At 40.6% G+C, this 20,945-nt stretch overlaps 2 protein-coding genes across 2 annotated transcripts; both read right to left on the bottom strand.

Annotated features, from left to right (window-relative positions):
• Positions 1-398: 398 nt before the first annotated feature.
• LOC125895042 (uncharacterized) lies at positions 399-16,639 on the bottom strand. The gene is made up of 12 exons (XM_049586812.1): positions 14,004-16,639; positions 13,334-13,466; positions 12,984-13,064; positions 10,214-10,519; positions 9,409-9,559; positions 9,069-9,202; positions 8,750-8,913; positions 8,315-8,469; positions 7,942-8,027; positions 7,752-7,827; positions 3,394-3,470; positions 399-3,098 (listed from the first exon to the last, which is right to left on the bottom strand). Exons 1-12 carry the CDS (start codon positions 14,154-14,156, stop codon positions 2,257-2,259), a joined length of 2,358 nt encoding a protein of 785 aa, XP_049442769.1. The 5' UTR covers positions 14,157-16,639; the 3' UTR covers positions 399-2,256.
• A 1,568-nt stretch (positions 16,640-18,207) lies between these two features.
• LOC125894238 (transforming growth factor beta activator LRRC32-like) lies at positions 18,208-20,936 on the bottom strand. The gene is made up of 2 exons (XM_049585517.1): positions 20,806-20,936; positions 18,208-20,696 (listed from the first exon to the last, which is right to left on the bottom strand). The coding sequence occupies exons 1-2, from the start codon at positions 20,893-20,895 to the stop codon at positions 18,819-18,821; spliced, it is 1,968 nt and encodes a 655-aa protein (XP_049441474.1). The 5' UTR covers positions 20,896-20,936; the 3' UTR covers positions 18,208-18,818.
• Between the last annotated feature and the right edge of the window lie 9 nt (positions 20,937-20,945).

The raw sequence follows: 20,945 nt of genomic DNA, 5'->3' as shown, positions 1-20,945 counted from the left end.
GTGACGGGGCAGCTGGCCAATGAGGATGTCCGCTAAGTCTGTCTGGCCACAAGTGCTCTAAATTTAGCACGAGGGTCTCTCCTATCATGGGGGGCACGGTTTGGAGATGAGTAGCCATTTGCATCCTCAAGTTACAAATCACAGTGAGAGGAGGGAGAAAAGTTCAGTTTTGACATAGTCAGGTGTCAGTATTTTTACCCATCCAGTAAAACTTTTTGAAACAAACTCAAATGTTGCGTGTTTGCTAAATAACTTCAAATACCATCAAATATTCAGGCAGTTTATTTCTTTATATTACATAATGTACACAAATAGTTTCAACCCATATTATCTATTAACCGGATTGTTTACCTGGGTGTAAAGTCATTTATGCAGGTATAAATGTCAACATCAGGGTTTGTGTATGAACTACAATTTGTATAACTTTATAAACAGATACCAGCTTATGGGACATGACATTTTCAGGACCAGAGAGATGCTAAATAATATTATACAGGGTCATATTAAATAAAGCAAGAGCAACTGTCTGTTATAAAGTAGGACAACCATAAACATTTTTCAGAAACCAAGAAAAAAAAGAAGCTACAATGAATTAAGTAGGCAGTATTTACAATTAAATACAAAGATATACAAAGATATATGTACAGTACTGGGATATTACAATGTTTATTGACATACACTTTTGCTCTGTGCACTGTTCTGACTACTCTGATGAGACAACACATATTACTAATAGGTCAGTACTTAAGATATGTTTGTGGAAAATAGTTTTTAATCACTTGCTTAACGATGTTATCTAGAGACAGTCGTCCATATCTGGACAGTATTTTGAAACTTTCTTTGGTTCTCTAGCACCAATAGTTATAATGTTTCCATATCAGTATGCTTGGTTACACAGTAGTTACAGCTGTGTGCAGTTTATTAAAGTCAAATAACTTAAAATGTCTTATAAAATCTACCACTGTTGGCTGAGTGGGCTGTTACTGACATTTAATGGCATTTACTCACATAACTGCCCTAAAGCAGTGGTTCCCAACTGGTGGGTCGCGGTCCAAAAGTGGGTCGCGGGTCCATTCTTAATGGACCGCATGAAAAAAGTACACTGTACACTGAATTTTCAGCGCAAAGGTTTTATTTTGAAGTGCTGCTTCCTGCTGTAGAGTGATAGAATAACGAACAGCTATTTAACAGACACAGCAAACTAGCTTGAGACATGGCCAAACGCAAGTAGGACACTGAATATATTAAACTCCTAACCTGACCTAAGGTCAAAGGAGAAATCTGGACCCTGTGGCTGAACCAGTTGGGAACCACTTCCCTAAACCATCATAATCTAGCTTTGACTCGGACTGGAAATAAATGTGGTACCTATAAACAACAATTCTGATGTAAATAAAAAGTTCACTTTCTATCCAGCATTTAAATTCTACTGTAATTTCTGCATCTTTAAAGGACCATGCCAGTGATTTTGCAAATCTTGGCTGATTTAACAATTGTCCTATATTACTACTTAGCTAATTTTATTTCATGTATGTCTTAGGAACCATCTATTTTTTGTGCCGAAGCTACATTATCGTTGCACGAGAAAGCCTCTGAGATGTGGCTGAATGAAATATCAAAAATCTACTGGTTGGTACATTCATTCGCGAGTGATAAACTGACATCCAACTGAGTTTTGAGAAACTTTAATGATGTGACATCCCAAATACTCATGTTATCTTTTTCAGAACAATGTTTGCTTGATTAGCTTAATTTTCATGAATCATAGCTTGTAAATACGACTGGTGGTTTCTAACCTATGCACCAACCACCCTGCAGGATTTTCAAACAAATCCATAATTTAACATGTGTTAACAGCGACAATGACAAGCATGGTTTCTTCAACTCAAGAACTTTACACCTTGGCAAGTTGCTTCACATATTGTTTTTGGACAAAACCACCAAAATCTGACAAAAACATTTGAGTTTTTGGCAAATTTTTGACACCAACTTCAGCTATGCATGATTTGTAATAACACTGGTACGGTCCTTTAACCTTCACTTCTGGCTCCAGGTAGTTAAGAAGAGCTTCAACAGCAACTAACATTTGTGTCAGTAAAACTGAGCAAAGAAAAACAGATGACTTAAAAAAGCGATTGACTGAATGACACATAAATAAATGGCCTATATACAAAATATGTAACAACATTGAGCAACATGCTCCATGGACGTGTGATTACTGTTGATTAGTTCAAAGGGAGCAGGAGAGGAAGAGTCTCAGAAAGCAGAACACCTTTCACCCTTCTCGGTCGGGCTCTTTTTGGTCACAGCGAACTTAGACTTGAGAGAATGATCTGCTATCAGCTGATTGATTTCATTTTGCTTATAAGAAGACAATCTTTGACTTATCCAAGCTACTTTGGACTCGTCCTCAGGGCCTTGAAAACTCCGTTTGCAGGCCCTGCCTATGAGGTATACCACCTCGGCCAGGTTAAGCAGCACACACACCCCAGACACTGCCAGCATGAACACAGTGAATATGGTCTTTTCTGTCGGTCTGGAGACGAAACAGTCCACTGTGTTGGGGCATGGGTATGAGTCACACTTCACCAAACGCACCATCTTAAAGTCAGGATAGATCAAGTAGAAGATGTAGAGAAAAGCCACCTCAAAGATGATTCTGAAGATGATACTGATCATGTAAGTCCACCACAGAGCTCCGGTGATCTGAAACTTCTGGTTCTTGATGTGTTCCAGCTCCTTGGGGCTGCCGCGGCCCGACCTCTTCAGAATCTTCTTGTCAATGTGGCGTCGGTGGGCCACATGCATGGCCACCAGCAGGGCGGGGGTGGAGACCAGAATGAGCTGGAGCGCCCACAGGCGGATGTGCGAGATGGGGAAGAACTGGTCGTAGCAGACGCTGTTGCAGCCGGGCTGCTGGGTGTTGCAGGTGAAGCCGGACTTCTCATCTCCCCAAACGCTCTCAGCGGCGACCACCAGGACCAGGATGCGGAAGATGAAGATGACGGAGAGCCAAACTCGCCCGATGCCGGTAGAGTGCCTGTTTACGCCGCTGATCACGGCATAAAAGGTCCCCCAGTTCATTTTCGACTCCAGGACTGCAAAAAATAAAGGTTATATTTTCAGTCAAGGTTACACTGATGTGAGCCAAGGCTTGAGGTTAACTTTTATTACCATGTTATTAATGTGAAATAATATAAAGTAAAGGAATTTTATCAAAATGTCTCTCGAATTTCTTAAAAACACCATTTAGCCCTTCGTATTGAATAAAACTCACATTTGTAGCAATGAGTTATCAGTTTAAATAACTCAAAATTATTGTTGTCGTCCACAGCAAATTTAGTAAAAGTCTAACTGTAACTCTGACTGTAACAGAAGTTTTTAGAGGTTTACCAGGCTCAGCCAGCGGTGCAAGCGGCGTAAGCAGCGCCGGGTCCAAAGATGACCATCTTGAGGTGTGGTCTGAGCATCAAGCTGGCAGAGTGAGGAACAACAGAAAAGAATTGCCAAGTAGCAAGTTGGCCGTATAAAAGCAGGGGTGATGGCCTCCCGCCGTGCGCCGTCACAAGACGCAACAGGACGAGGCCAATTGCGAAACATTCGCAGAGCCACGTGATGTGCTCACCCCGTATTAATACTGTACTCCCAAACTGACCTACAGCCCAGTTGCAGACAGACTGACAGACTGCCAGCAAATTTCTCCAAGGAACCAGCAAGACATCCATCTCATTATGAGAGTTTTTTTTTTAAGACAACTGAGAGACCTCTGTTGTTTGTGAGAACGGCTACAGACTTCATGAGATTTACCAAAAAATAAACTTAAAATGATCACACTGACACAGCTGATTCATTCAAACAATGTTACTATAAAAGGTTATGATAATTTAAACAACATGGCAAGTGTTTGTCGAGTCGAAGCAATGGAGCATGTCAGCCACCCCTCACATAAAATCTGACCTCACTGCACACTGTTAGTAGAAAACAGAATGAAATGATGGAGCATTTTACCTTCAGCTGTGGTGGTACACAAAAATGTGTACAAAGAAGAAATGAATTAAAATATTGTGTTTTTTTAGCGAGCCAGAAGGCTGGATTGAGAACACCATGCGTTTGGAAAATGCTAATCATTCCTCCGCCACTAGCCAGTGCCCTGCACCGTAGCAGTCATATGCTCTTATATAAACTATTTACATACAATGGCGGCCTTTATTGGGCTGCAACAAGACTCTTTAGAATTCAGATCAAACGCCTCGATTTCCGCCTACCCCGGGCAAAAGAAGGAATCTGTGTGGACACAAAGGGCCTCAGCCTGCCACATTATTTATTGTGCTTGGCAGGGCAGGGAAGTGAAGGAAGCTTTTGACCTGAGGCACTGTCATCGAGAGCACACAGTCACTAACAGGTCTGCGGATTCATCCGGAAAATACATGAGCTGTTTAAATAATGCAAAACACTAATGTGGCAGAAAATGAAAGCCAGTCTTAAGGAAAAGATCATTTATATACAAGATCTAATTAAAACCATTCGTCTCACTTGTTCAAAGTGATTTTTGCAACGTAACCATGTCACAAATGTAAATGCTGCAGTACTGCAAATTAAGCAAATAAATTCTAATTATGAAAATTAAATTAACTTTGTTTAGTGCCAGGTACTGTTCTTACTGATGTTTTTAACAGGGTGACTCATTATCTTTGCCTCAACTTCTTATGATCAATAATTACTTTTGTATACAGCATGGGTCATCAACAGGGGGCTCGCGACCCCTTGGGGGGTCCTCAGAGATACTGCAGGGGGCTGCCAAATTATTGTTTCTAATTGTTTTTTTTAATTATTAAAATATGTCTGAATATAGACATTAATATTAATCCAAAATATTATTAGCAAAGATAAATCCCAACCTATCTAGTTTACAGTACACAACACTGATGACTATGAATCCTTGTCAGATGAATCCATAAGAATCTATCAACAATTGTTATATTAATAGTTTAGTATTGTATGTTTATACATGGCATTTGAGGCCGCCCTACATGTTTAATATGCAACTTACAATATACACATAGTGGGGGTTCCTTGCTCCATCTCTCTTCAAGCAAAGGGGTCTTTGGCCTGAAAAACATTGAGGATTCCTGGTATAAAGTTTTATTCCACTGTTTTGATATTAGCCTTCTGGGAGAATATGACATATTTAATCACACAAATTGTACACAAATTGAGATAAATATCCAGTCATTTGGGTTAAGGGTTGCTTTGCAGTAATGTCTAGAAAACACAAGTTAGCTGAGGCATTGGTTCCCAACCTGGGGGTCATTAAAACTTCACGGGAGGGTCACGAAGCCTTCTTGATTTTAAGGGGTGCTTTCAGATCTAGAGTTGTCTTGCTTTGGTCTGAGTCTGAATGTGACTTATTTTGTCACAAAGTTGCATAATTGCCTAGAGTTGGTTTGTGTTCTCACGGCAGCATTTACAAGCGGACCAGATCAAATGCCTTGCGTGAGAAAGCTGCTGTTAATTGGTCAGAATTTCCATGTCGGAAAAATCCAGGAAGTAAACAAAACGTTGAGAGGAGTACACTTTCAAGATAAATGTGACACTTTCTATGTCACAATGGAGGGACAACTACGCAGGTTGATTTCAGCGCTGGTCATCGTGGACTATATTGCTGTCATTGTTCATTTTAGTCAAACCATACAGTTTGAAAACGAGGCGCGGCTCCAACTAGAAAACAATGTTTTGATGCATTGGATGTGCTGAATGTGCATATTAAGGCAGTACAGGAGGAGGTGCACATTAATAATCCTCCAGGACTGTAACATGCTCATGTTTAACCCAAACAATGTGTCATGTGACTGCAGTTGGCTCGGATCGAGGTCGGGACACATTCTCACCACAAACGAACCGCACCAGAGTTCATTTGTAACCGGACCGAGACCACCCCTTCAAGAAGGTCTCAGTCCGGTTGTTTTGGTGCGCACCCGAGTGCGATTGCTGTGTTCGCACCTGCCCAAGCAAACCTCACTTAGGGGGGCAAATGAACTTGAGTACAATTGAACCAAACCAAACAGGTCAGGTGTGAAAGCACTGTAAGAAAATTAAAAATATATATACAGTTGACTTACATTTCAGCATTTTAATCATTTCTGTGAAGAAAACTAAATCAAATTGTTACTTTTAAAGTTCAGATGATTCAAGATATAGTTTTAAAAAAATCTCACGGGGCATGATGAAGATCTGAACACAAGCTATATTCTCATTGCCTTCACCTTCTGCTAAACAGCCTCATCCTGCTTTAGAAAAGTACACTGTTAAAACAACCAAAGGACTAACAGAGAAATGACCAAGCAAATGCCAGTGTTAAAAATAATAATTAATTTTGTGCAATTACTGCGTTCCCTATTCGGGTTTGCGTATTGTACAGCTTATCCATTGTTCTGTACTGTTATTGTTATGCATTGAATGCCACATGAAATATCCATAAAATGTCACTTGGTCAGAGGTCATCAGTTAAGTCAATAATAATCCTTAAGGGGTCCCTTAAGAAAAACGGTTGGGAACCACTGATACATGAATAAATTATAATTCCTTTTACCAGTATCAAGTAAGATTGCTCACTTTGTTCTCGTCAAATTCCTCCCTACAACAGTGAAACAATAATTTACAGTAGCAACAAACTGAATGCAACTGAAAACACAATGCGGCCATTTGTCATGTACTATCAGATGACCTACAGCAGTTCACTGTGCCATGAGCGTTTCTGCGTCACGTATGACAAACGTAGTGGGTGGGTTTGGGAGGCCTGGTAATTCTTTGAATGAACTCGACCTCATTTACATTCCCTCTATAGATGATACAGTACTCCACAATACAGAGACAGAGAACGTACAGTTGTAGGTAACGGGTTTATTATGAGAGCAGCGATATATACAGTGTACATTCAAAATAATAGATCTGCCATTGTATAAGAACTCAACATCAACGAAGGCAACATGGCTCTGATAGTGAATATGAAATGAAAGCGATACATAAACAATTAAATAACGTTAGATCTACTGCATGTGGCACACAGACAAATCAAGCATCACTTAATAGATGGCGGGTTATCTGATTGAACTGGCACCGTCTAGTGGCTGGAATAACCTCGTCATGGTTAAAGGAAAAGTATGAAATAAAAAGGGAAAATGTTCTAAATAAAACACAATGCACCACAATTAGGTATTTATGTCCCCATACATTATACATACTTAAAAAAAATCTTTCACACTTTTCTATCAATGCTTTAAAGACAATAGTCACAACTTGTTTGACTCTAAAAAAATAGAATCTGAGTAAAGAAAAAAAAAAGAAAATCTTGAGTTCCAGTGATGTGACAGAGAACACAATGTTAAGACCTAAAAATATACAAGGAAGCTGATACATGCTCCTTATTGTGTACTAATCCAGTCAATGCCTTTCATTTTATTTTATTAATATTCATTTTATTGTTTATTTAAATATCCTTGATTTGTCCACGTACTGCAAAGTGCCAGTTGCAGCAGCTTGTCGATATGTAACCTGAAAGTCCACTGCATGTACAGATGGTTGACTGAAACTGGATGATTTATGTCTCATTTAAGAATCACTGAATATTTCAGTGTTTAGATTTGCGTGCACAATGGCAGGGCTGCCATTTGTTTTTTACATTTCACACCGGTTTGCTGTCGGACAAGCCGGACACCAGCAAAACTACACACATTCCCTGCTGTCTGAGTTACTTCCTATTCTGAGTATAGCACGAGATGAGGTACTTCTCCCACTCTGAGTCCTGTCTCATCTTCAGTTGAACAGTGCCTAAAAAGCAGAACACAAGGCAGAGTGAGAATGACTGCTGCTCTGGTCACACACAGACTATACTGCCACCTACTGTAGATACACAACCAGGGGCAAACAAACTGTGACTCTTACTGTTTTTCATGAGGCCGACATTCTTCAGTTTGTTATGTTTCGCATGTCCGTTCTGGGCCAGCCTCAAAGACAGTGATGCACCCCTCCTGAGATGAAGATAACACCATTGTGCAGTTATTGTGCAGCTATTGGCTTTGAAACCTTGCAGTATACACACATAATAAGGTCAACTTATGCATATATTAAGTCACTGTCCAATTTGAATTCGGAAAAATACACAACTTGTGCAGTTATGGCTGGTGAAATAAAACCAAAGGGCATACTTGTTGGCAGGGACATTAGATACATCAATTAATTTTAGTAACAGCTTTTTCGCCTTTAACAATTCTAAATTTACAATTTACAATAAACTGAGTGTTTCATCCTTAAGTACCTCATAGCTCCGAGCTTTCCCTTTTCCAAGTACAGCTCAACTGTAACTTTGGGCCCCTGTGGGTAAAGTCTGGCATACAGCGTTCTGTTGTGCACCATTGCTCTGAACCAGCCCACTGCCTCCTCGGACCAATCACTCCCATTCACGGGCGTCACCTAAGGGGGAGGAAACAAACAAAAAATAACCATGAACTGAGATAATTCATTTCCTTTATCACTGTAATAGATAAGGCTGTGACTAATCATGTGGATAAGCGCCAACTGTCTTGAGTCTACACTCTCGCAGCAAAGCAAAGCATGTTAACCATTTCCATGTATGCAAATCCTGAGAGGGATAATCTGCACGCCTGTCGCTGGGAATCTTAACGTGTTCATCAGTGCTTCATGTGGTACTCTAGATACATGTGAATGATGGTATCTGTAGGGAGCCACTCACATTTGCCAGTGAGACCTGTACAGCCTGAAGAGGAAGGACGGTCATTTCTGGGGTCAGCTCCTTGATGTTCGACAGCGACAGGCAGGTGGTGTCACCGTAGTCCAGCCTCTTCACCTCCACTTTGATGGATGTCTCACCCCCAGTACCATCAGTGACATTTTTATCTGGCATCCAAAAGATAGAGGTGAGGTTACACTGAAGAAAAAAAAAAAAAATCCAGAAAGGAACTCCCAAGTGGCTACTGCCAAGCAAAGTGACACTGCTACCATCTAGAGGTATGCATTTGCAAAACCATTCCAATACATAACACTGAACCCACCTCTGCTCACTCCACATATCTTCGTCACCTGAGCCCTGCACCATTGTTCTTGCTTCGGGAACCAACCCATTACTTGGGTTCCAATGTCTGGAATGCAGTTCTGCTCCGCATATGAACTACTGGCTTTCCAGCTGCTGCAAATGAGGAAAAAAATAATGACAACCAGAAACGTGGATTATTAAAAAAAGCAGAAAAAAAATCTACAAAGAAAGCAGTAATGAACAAAAAAAAGGGATAAGTGGCTCTTTAAGTTCTGTAAATGTGATCAGAGAATCAGTGAGGGCTGAGAAAAGCTGAGAAAAAGCAGACAAGCGATTAGAATCCATGCTGAACGACTTACTCTGTGACAAGGGCCTGCAGCCTCGTGGTGGAGTCTGCCTGCTGGACGTAGAAGTTGCCTGGGCTGACAATATGAGACACCACAACCTCAGTCTCTTCAAACCTCCGAATATGGAACTCAGGGATGGTAATACCATTGGTTACTGGGGTTTTTGCATCAGCAGAAATGCTCTCATGCTTCGGATCTGTTGGGGTTTCCCACTGGACGTTTAGACAGGAGTGCTCCACTTGAGATGATATACTCTGACAGTCTTTATCTTCCAAGCGGCTAGCGTCAAGGTCTCCCTGTCCCATCACTGCGAAGATGTCTCCAATATCCCACAATTCAGTCTTTGTTGCAATCACACAAGTATAGGTCAGAGAGCCACTTGATTCAACTCTTTTTACTCTGAAGATTGGGGCTTGGTTTTCTATGTCTGCACATAATGTTTTCGGTGCAAGTGCATCGATCAGATCATCTGTCTCATCATGTCTAAATTGGTAGCTTTGTGTTTTGATGGTAGGACTCTGCAGCAAACTTTTACTCCACTCCATGACCTCCAGTGCACCCATGTTCTTAGCTTTTGCCCTGAGGAAGTGGAGCAGCTGAGAGGATGTTTGTTTTTGGTGTTGCACCTGGACATCATCCTCACATCCCCATCTAATTAGCGGTGTTACTTTCATTGGTTTAGGGTTACTGTTCTCTGGGAGTACAGCTTGTATGGGAGGTAGCAGTACTGGTGGTGGTCTCTCTGGGTTAATCCCGGGTCCCTCAGTGATCGCAGGTGGAAAAATCACAGCATCTGATGGGCGTTCCTCTTCTTTAGCCGCTAAGTGAGAGGATGAGCTTGTGGTCACAACAGCGCTGTTGTAGCTGGATGAGATGCTGCATATCATGTCATCCTGCTGGACTGCTGCAGGCTGGGAGATGAGGAAATGTTTCAATTGCTGGAGGGACAGTGTGGCTCCAAGCACCTGGACTGCTTTGGCTATGGAGCTTGCCATGAGTGAGTTCTGCAACATGGGCCCAAACTTGACAACGTGTGTTATTAGGATTCCTTTGTCTCTGAGTGGCTGAAGCAGATTTGTTCTCAATCCGTTTTTGACAGAGGGCTCGACACAGAGTTGTTGCTCTGTAAAGATTAGAAAAGCAGGAAGAGAGTGTGTTTGGTAAAATGAAGGAGCACTAGAAATCTTTTCCAAAATCACAGACTGAATACTTGATTAATGATGGTGATGGATAAGTAGTTCTGAGAAGTTACTTTTGAAATGTAATCCAAACAGATCAATACTTAAAAATATAAAATTACCAGGCATTAAACAAACACAAAAGAAGCAGGTCCTGTTTGCAGTGGTGGAATGCAACTGAGTACATTTGCTCAAGTGCTGTACTTAGGTGCAAATTTGCTTATTATTAGTTATGCTACTAAATACTTCTACTCCACTACATCTCAGAGGTAAATACTGTACATCTTTATTCCACTGCATTTGTCTGACAGCTTTTCATTTCCTTCCCATGCAGTGAAAACCAAAAACCTCCAGGGGCTGTATTCACAAACTTTCTGAGAACACTCTGCAAGAGCTCTTAACTTAGCCCAAATATTACGAGCAAGGAGTCCTAGCCTCAGATGGATTTGGGAAAATTCTCAGAGCAAATCTGAACAAAGAAGGCACAGAAACTTCTACCTTAGTGAGGAGGTGTTGTTGACCCTATTACTAGGTATGATGCATTCTTTTGAAAGGTGAGATTGTTTGCCCATTTGTGAGCCTGCAAGGTGTGGACATCCAGTGGAAATTAAATTAACTGCATCACAATGAGACTGTGGACGCGCTGTCATTGTTTGTGTGATCATTCTGCTGGTGGAAGGTTGAGACAGACTGAAGTCATCACAGCAGCACTGTTACGTTTTACAAGTTGCTGAATATCTTCGTGTTGTGATGACTTATTTCTGATGTTACAATGTTACTGTGTTGGGTAGGAGATTGAATGAGATCAACCACAAACCTTATCTCTGCATGATCTAATGTGTAGCGTTACATTAACTCCCTGTCATTCTGCGTTTGGAGAACATTTCTTCCTTTGCTTAAGAAACTCTTAAGTCCTCATTTAAACTGCTAACAGTTTTTCACCTCTGGAGCTGGAGATGTTGTGTGAATAACTTTGATCTTTACGAGGATCTGGTCTGAACTGTGAGGGCAAATTCTAAGAAAACATCGTAAATCTAAAAATTTCATTAGAATTTTGTCACAAGGAGCAACTCTTCATAGGAAGCTTTGTGAACACAGCCCCATATGTGTGCCAATTTTTAATGTTTTGGTAAACTAAGGGATGAAATGTTGCTTTGTGCTGAGAAAATTTTCCTATGTCTTAAGCTTAATAAACTCTTTAAAAACCACTTGAATCGGCTGAAAAAGGCATCATGACCAAGCCAAAAACAGGGCTGTTTTTATGAGCACGTGAAAAGTTGAGATCTTATTAGAGATCGTGGTTCTCACAGGACAGCGACTCTACAAACATATGATGACCTATGTTGCAGCGCCCTAGATTAAGCTGTCCAGCTGTATATAAAGGTGTTAAAAAAACATACTATAACCTTTAACATCTACAGCAGCAAAATGCAACACACACATTAATGCAGCAGTAATACTATTCCAGAAACATCATATATAACAGTAAAACACGGACAGGGAACATTTCACTGCACAATGAATACTTCTACTTCAGGAGCTTTGACTTTTATTTTGCTTATAAAACTACTTCCATACTTTTACTTAAGTAAGGTTTTCAATGCAGGACTTCTACCTGCAGTGAAGTGTTTTCACAGTGTGGTATTAGTACTTTTAAAGTACCTGAATACTTCTTCCACCACTGCCAATTTGTGGAGTAAGTGTGGCAAACGCTGCAGCCCATTGCTTTGATGTTGTTAACATAATAACAAAGACGATCTCTTCTCACGACCTTTTCTGTGAGGCACCACTTCTCGGTAAATTTACTTTTAACTGTGCGTCTACCATGTTGATCTACCCCAGCAATATGCCACCGCATACTTCAAGACTCTCTTTGCAGTTAGTGCGAAATTCTCCTGTGTGAAACCCGACCAGTACCACTGGTAATCGAGCCGAGTATTGAGTTAGATAAAGCAAGCATAAGCTTGGCAATGGTGGACAGCGAGGGTCAATTAAAGAACTTCAATACAATTAATGACAGTCATACCTTTAACTCTGCAAAATGCATTTTTGAGTTTGTATTGAAGTAGGCTTTTTTCAGCAACCCACAAATGGCAGCTGACCTAAATTATTTTATTGGCCAATGTAAATTTTTATTTACATTTTGCAAGTGCTGGGTGTTAATTTTGGACCCTGAAAGAAGGGCGTCATTGTCTTGCAACATGGCCTTGGGGTGGTAGGCTGGTCACAGCACTGCATGGCACAATAAGGTTGCTTGGAGCAATGTGCATTGATTTGATTGACAGACGAGAGGCAGTGCAATTTCAGTCGAGAGAACCAGTCAGAAACAACACTCAAAATTTGAGCGCACACTGCAGTATGAATAAAGACTGTCTGGATGTACAGATAATGCCTTGTAAGCCATCTTACCCTTGATGGTGTTACACTCAAATTTGTCCCAATGGCTTTGCTGACCTGCGTTGTCCAGATACATGCCAAAAGAGGGCATTCCTGCATGATAAAGAGATGCAAAACAATGCAATTCATGTCATTTCCTATATATAAGCTTTTAACATAAAACACTATACTGATCACCAACATTTTGATTGATTATAATTAAATTTATTCTGTAATTTAATGCCGTAATGCTGTTACATGTAACAAGTTACTTCCCACAAATCATTTATATTATATCAAGAAATGTGGTACGTTTGTCTCACACATGAATATCTGCAATGTCACATCAGCAGCTAAAATTGCATGATTAATTCTTGACTTACCAACTGTGATGTCTTTCAGTAAAGCTGAGAGCTTGTCCATGGCTTGACATTTTGTATCCAAAGCCTTTGTGAGATCACTGAAAACACTCGTGGGGAAAGATGAATTCAAGAAACCTTGAACCTCTTCATAGGCCTGAGGGAAAAGGGAGGCAAGCTGACGTCATGTTGACAGCAAGAAAAGTTGTTTGTTTATTCAAAAATATAAATAAAATATTATTATTTATATATTCTTATGTATTGTGTTATTGCCTATATTGAAACGTTAGCACAATACACATTTGATCTTGTATACTTATGCACTTCTACTGCAATTTTTTATCATTTCTTCATAACAATATACAGTTTATGAGCAACTTACGAACAGCATGTTTAGTTAATTAGCTAAAAAAAAATGTTAATTAACATTGGAAAATATTCATTATTTGCAGCTCTGGCAACAATTACATGCAATTTTTGACATTTTTTTCTTAATTAAAACTTAGCAATCCCAGCCAACTAAGTTAGCATAGCTAACATTACACAACTTAATAATAATTTAATAATTTATCTGTGTGGAGTAACAGTAATGTTAGCATGTAGCCTGTTAGCTAGCTTGCTAAACCCATTTACAGCTAATTTCACCATGACATGTGACGATGCGAAAGTGGCGCTAACATTAACGTTACGTTACCTTCTTGGTGAGGTTGTGAAGTTCTTGTTCAAGTGTATTCCGGGCATTTTCCAGCAGAAATAGTTTTAAAGTTAGCTGCACTCTCTGGGTGATGATGGAGGGATGTTGCTGAAGGTGGGTGACCTGCTGCAGCTGCTGCTGAGGAGGAGTCATGGTCGCTTGGGACGAACCGAAGTCCGCAGCCGGGCTCACACGGCACGTCTGATAGCTAATGTAAGCTAACTAGCAGGTGTGTAGGTTAAAAGCGTCAATACAGCTGCTCTGTATTACCCGTTTAGACGACGCTCTTTGGTCACATCGTCAGGTTTCTGGTTCCGGATGTGTCTTTTCTGCTTGTCCTCTTTAATGATGTCTTCCTCCACCCTGCAGTCGGTGAAATGTATCCTGCTCTTTCTTCAGCTACCGACAGATGGGAGGCAATGAAGAGCCAGAAGCTCCGCCCGCCATGTTGAAAACGCCCGTTAAGTGACTGAAGCTAAGGCAGTTAGCACATTTGAAGGTGTGGTAGCATTTAAGCTAGTGGGTGTCCTGCTCTTTCTTCAGCTTACATGTCACCGGAGCCAACCTTTTATGTGGTTATTAAGGAAGTTTCTTCTTGTATAATGACGGTTAGCAAACAACTTAAGGTGTGTTGCCGCCACAAAAGCTACAAGGACAAAAATAGATAACTGGGCAGTGGCCTCTTCCAGGTGCAGTGGGCTGCCAGATCTGTGCCAACAATCAGTAAAAATACAATGTAATGCAGACTATCATATCCTCCTGAGACCCTGACTTTTGTTTGGTATGCATTTCCAAAATTTCCTAGCTATTTGAGATTAGCAGGACCTGATAAGTATAAAAAAACTAAACATCATCAACAAATAAATAAATAAATAAATAAAGTCCCACTATCCTCAAAGGAGATGAGGGGAAAAAATCCCAATGTCTACAAACAAGTACTTTCTTAATAGTGTCTTAGTTTGTTACTGTTGCTAAAATTGGTGAATTTAGTGTGGTAAATCAAACTAGAAATGTTATGAATCATAAATAAACAAGTTTCAGCCATTAAATTTGATCAGGTTTTGGGCCTTCTCCACTTTTGTGTCGGGATTGGCTGCAGACTGATTTGGCAGAGATGGCTGCCATCTTGTTTTTACATGGATTAGTGTATTGTGGTCTTACTACTACTACATGGCACAAAAAAGTGTCCACAAATGAGGACTGGAGGTCTGAGTTAAGCAGAATTATGTATAAGGTCCAGTAAACCCAAAATGTCTCAGGAGGATATCTATTTATATGTGAGTTCACAAATCAAATCCTCCAGATTGTTCAGTCTGACCATGTAAAAAATTAAAGTGTAGCACTTAAATTAGATCAACATATTTGATGAAGATGATGTACTTACATGATGACATTTTTTGTAGGTATTTTTGGGGCAGTACATGCTTGGTTCAGTGCACCTTTTGCAAGTTTTGGAGAAAGGCTTCACCTACATAAAATGTAATATTATGTCTTGAGGTTGCAATTACAACTGCTTACTACAATGATAGATTCTTGGGTGTATCTTCATCAGGGACCTCTGTGGTCAATGATGGATTACTGTACCGGCCTACCAGGTACAGGCACAGGGACCCATAGGAATGAGGGGCCGTTAAACCTGAGGACTGTGCATGAACATTTCTTGTTTTGAAATAGAGATGTCCCCATTACACTTTGCACTCTTTGTTTCTTAGCCCTAATCTGCCTCTACAAAGTATAATGAGATATTTATCTATCCATCGGCACATCGGGTTAATGGATAAAACAGGCATCCCATGTACAATGGCAAGGTCCTTGCACAGCGGCCGGGACTCTATCCCAGCCTGCAGCCCCGTGCTGTCATTGCTGTCTATCCAATAAATTTGGATAGGATTTTTGGGTTAAAAAACCCAAAAATAATCTAAAAAAAAAAGATATTCATCCATCTATTCATTTTCATCCACTTATCCGGACCTGGGACACGGAGGCAGCAGGCTGAGCACAGTACTCCAGACGTCCCTCGCCCCAGCAACACTCTCCAGCTCCCCCTGGGGGATGGCGGTCCCAGGCCAGATGAGATATATGATCCCTCCAATGTTTTCTGGGGCCTCCTACCAGTTGGACATGCCCTGAACACCTCTAGCGACCAGGAGGCATCCTTATCAGATTCCTGAATCACCTCAACTGCCCCTTTTAGACACAAAGGAGCAGCAGCTCTACTCCGAGCTCCCTCCACATGCTTGAGCTGAGATATTTATTCTATATGAATATATTTTTCCTAAATAATACAGCTATTGCTGAGCCAGACCCTATGTGACTACAAGTGGAGGCAGGGAGAACGGCACACCCGGATCACCATCAAGGGGACTGGGGTGGACACGTAACCAGCTTTAGGTTCCTCTGTGTCCACAGCAGAGAGGAAGTGAGGATATTGCCACACAGATGCCATGACAAAGACAAAGGCTTATTCCTGTACTGAGGAGGTTCAACATGGACTCCAGTCCAAGATACTCTGCAGCTTCTACAGGTGCACCGTTAAAAGTACCCTGACCGTTTGCATCTCTGCTTATTGCACTGCCCCCAACTGTACAGCATAACAGAGGGTGGTGAAAACGGTTCATCACATCACCAGTGCAGAGCTGCCATCCATGGAGGACCTCTTTTTTTGCTACTGTAATAGTTGTGTATTTGATTATAAGTAGCTTGAAACTTTAAGTGTGTACTAATAATTCATAGAAGTTGCATGTCTGCTAAATCTCCCGTTTCCGTTGAGGAGAAAGAGAAAAATCAGACGAAGATATGTATCATCAAAGTACTGTAAATAACATTGTTATGAGGATTTCTGTATTATGGACCATGTACATAAAATGAGGGGAAGTGCTATTTATAGTAAGAGTGTGTTGGAAAAGGGAGCACAATGCATTTGTAGAATATTCTGATTTCAGGTCAACGAATTTCTAAATACACAAAAAAATGAGAGCACAACAAACAGCTAGATGCTGAGACAGAAAATGTGTCAAGATCTGATAGAACAGATTTAACTGCCATTTAAATAAGATATGCACAACATTAATGCCATGGACTTGTGCTACATTTGATGCAAGATAAAATTATCTTTACAAAGAGATAGTTCCTCATTGTTAGGTTTACCTGGGCAAGCAGTGCTCTCATTTGCAAGGGTTCATTGAAAATACAGTTAGCCTAAAGGTAGAGACTGCCAGTGATACAAGATTTCAATTCTTGCTCTAATGTGCTAACAAACAAGCTGGTGCTAATGTCTAAATGCCAGCTACTATTACCCACCAACTAGAAGAATGAATGCAATTTGCTACTTGCATTCCTATGGTTTTACACCTAATACTATCCACACAGTGTTCTTTTCTTCCAGTGCTCTTTGCTTGAACTTGTCAAGCTGCTACTTGATCTAGAACCTAAATCTTGTGGGTGGGGCAACAAAGACATTTCCTACAGTTATATTGCTCAAGAGCCAGATTGATAGGCATCCTGGCTCTAAATTCTGGCATTGCAGGCCTGGCTCTACCCACTGGACAAAGTGGTAATGGGCATGAGAACTGCTAAATGGCACTTTGCACCAGTTTAAAGGAGAAGGATATGTCAATAAGGAGACAATAAGAGGGTTGCTTAACAGGATATCCTCCTGCAACGGCAGTTTCTCCCCAGTAAACCCTTGACTACTCGCTCAGTTTGTAGTCAGATCTTTAGATTCCTTTTTATTCATTTTAAACTGCAACATGTGATGAGGCTTTTGCACATTTTCCCCCAGACAATCAGCTCAACTCACTGTGGATCAGCAGTGTGGGATAAAATTTTATAAGAAGTTTATTCATGTGTTGTTAGTTTAACCAAAGACATCTCACAGTGAATGATAGCAGCCCTGCTAGTCAATGTTTTATGACTTGGTGGAATTGAAGTTGCTCAACTAAAAACATAAATTCACAGAAACAGATACTTTTCCTCTCCAAACCTCAGTGATTTATTTTTGCAGGTATAGAAATAGAGGATTCATATTCCAGAATGAAGACTGCCAACATATTCTGGCTATTAGACACAGCATGTTTATTATGTACAGCATAACTGGTGCCATATTCACCAATGTATTTGATAACCAGTGTGAGAGCCACATAAATTCTACACAACAAAACACAAACAGATGCAGAAAGTTATATGTATTCAAATGAATCTTGCACACACTGTCAAATAAATATATATAAAATATATATATATATATATATATTTTATGGTAATTCAAAAACTCGTAGGTCTCCTATTGGCGTTTTTATTGGATTGTTCAGGAGTCCAGATTCTGGGAACGTTGTGCAAGGCCTCGCAGACGTCAGAAAAATTTGAGCCAAGTTTAATTTTCAGTTGCAAACAAATATTTCACAATGAAGGATGGGCAAGAATTCTCGCCTGATTAGTGATTTGGCACGCAATGTAACCAAACAGCTTGGGAGTCAATAAAGCCAATTTCAATCACAACACTTTGGCTGCAAAGGTCACACAGCAGGATGCGTGTTCTACTAAGCTAAAAATGTTGCAGGGTTAGTCATACAAGAAAGGCTTGAATGGAGATGAGGATAAATCATGACAGATGATGAAGGTTTGACTGCATTTTATTATCTGAAAATCTAGTTTTTATAGTCCAAGCAGCCATTAAACCCCACTTCTGTTCATCGTAAAAAGGATCATGCACAATGAAAGACACAGGAAGTATGCTTTGGTTACAGTTTGCTATCCAGTTTCTGAGCTGGGTTTGGTTTGCTTACTTTATGTAAGCCATGTGCGTTTACAGAACAATCACGTCACACTAAATGATGTCTGTGTGAAACACGCCTTCCTGGTGATTATGATGAACACTGTTAAAATAACAATTACAAATAAAACAATGATGATCATTGTTCCAAAGTGGACTTCCTGTGCTTTTGTGTGAAACAAACAATTCACTGAAGGATTTCTCAGATACTCTGTCATTACAATGTTTCCATCACTTGTAAAGCACACAGCATCGCTCACATCAGGCAGTTTTATCTTAAGCTCGTGAAGTATTTTCAGCCATTTACTGTCACAACAGTTAAAATAATTTCCACTAATATACATAACATTGAGGCTTACAGATAAAGCAAGAATCAAAGACTGGTTTAAAGTGGCGAAACGATTATTCCTTATGTCAATTCTTCTCAGAGGAGAGCAGCTCAAGCTGCTGGGTATCCCATCTAGATGGTTGTTAGATACGTTCAGCTCCGTTAACACTGGCATGCAGGGTAAAGACAGCTCAGAGGTGGTCATGTTTATTTCACTGATGATCAAGGACTGAAGAGTCTCTTGCACACCTTCCAATGAGCCTTCTTGCATTCCCATATGTGCATTGCTTGCGAGGTTTAGAGAAACCAAAGAGGTTTTCTGAAATGTGTTTGGGTGAAGCATTTCGATGTTGTTGTCTTTAAGGTTGAGGTGTTTAAGAGTCCTTAACTGCCCAAAGACAACACAGGATGCGTTGAGATTCATGTGGTGCGGTGGCTGAGAGCTCGGAAAATGCTCCATCGGGGCACATGGTTGCACTGAATTGTCTTGGAGATTTAATGTTTCTATTTGCGTGAGCGCATTAAGAAATAGTGGGGAAATGGATGCAAGTCCGTTACTTTGCAGGTCGAGGTACTTTAAGGAGGGGAAGAAAAGCTGCCGACGGTGCCCTGATTGATCATTTCGTATATTCCAGGTGATGTTTTGCAAACAGTTATCACTGAAATTTAGAGTTTCTAACTTTAAGAGACGGCTCAAAGTCTCCAGTGGGAAAGATGTGAAGTGGTTATAGCTCAAGTCAATATAAGTCAGTGGCATCAGCCTCCAGTTTGAGTGCAGGTTATTTTTTCTAGGTGTTTTTTCACCCATAATCTCCCTGTAAAGAGCGTTGGCCTGTGATACCATTGTAGCCTCTGACTGTAAGGCACCAACCATATTATTCTGTAGATAAAGATACTTTAAACGATTCATTTTTGGAACAATTGGGAAATAAATGAGTTTGTTGTGACTCAGGTCGAGGATTTCAAGCCTGTACATCTGGTCATTCTCATGCGTGACAAAGAACTCCACTGAATTTTGACTGAGGTTTAGATATTTAACTTGAGGCAATTTGAAATCACAGATATATGCGAGGTTATTTCTGGCCAAGTCGAGCATCTCTAAATGAACCAATGGTTCAAACGTTCCCTGCTCTATCACCGATATCTGGTTGTCATCAATAGTAATGGCCCTCAAACCTGTACTCTCTTTGAACAAGCTGTGTGAAAGTCTCGTTAAAGCATTACCAGTCATCTTAAGCTGATCAAGAGAAGATTTGTTTCGGAGGTACACTTCCATTGCATCATCTCTCAAGCCGTTCATTGATATGTCCAAACTCTTCAGTCTACTGATGGTTTGGAGGGCCTTGCCGTTCCTGCCAAAGTTGTTGTTCAGTGCATTTCTGGACAAATTCAACTTCTCAAGTCGAGCCAGGTTTTCAAAAGCCCCTTCGGAGATGAGATCCAGCTGGTTGGAGCTCAGGTCCAGCTGTTCCAAGTATGGCAAAGCAAGTGTGTGCAACTGTCTGATGAAGTTATTGGACAGGTCTAGTCTTCTAAGCCTTACATCCAAATCCAGAGGGACAGAATCAAGACTCTGGTTGTTCCAGGACTGCTCCTTGAAATGATAGAAACATTAATCATAATCAAAGACTGAACCACAGAGAGGAAACTAAAAGATGTTTGCAGATTAGAACAAAATTAGAATTATAAATCTCAGGGCCTACCTGTGGCTCATGATGTGGCAGTCCAGTTATGTAAAGGTCATGGCTGAGTGACCAGAGTAGTAGGAGATTAGAGAACATGTGTCTGACCATCCTCCCTCTGCAGCTGCTTCTGCTGCTGTTAAACTGTAGCACGACTGCTG

The sequence above is a fragment of the Epinephelus fuscoguttatus genome, linkage group LG9, assembly GCF_011397635.1.
Source record: "Epinephelus fuscoguttatus linkage group LG9, E.fuscoguttatus.final_Chr_v1".
Taxonomy (NCBI): Eukaryota; Metazoa; Chordata; class Actinopteri; order Perciformes; family Serranidae; genus Epinephelus; species Epinephelus fuscoguttatus.
Note: the sequence above shows the minus strand (reverse complement) of the source record. Positions and strands in the feature narration are given on the sequence as shown.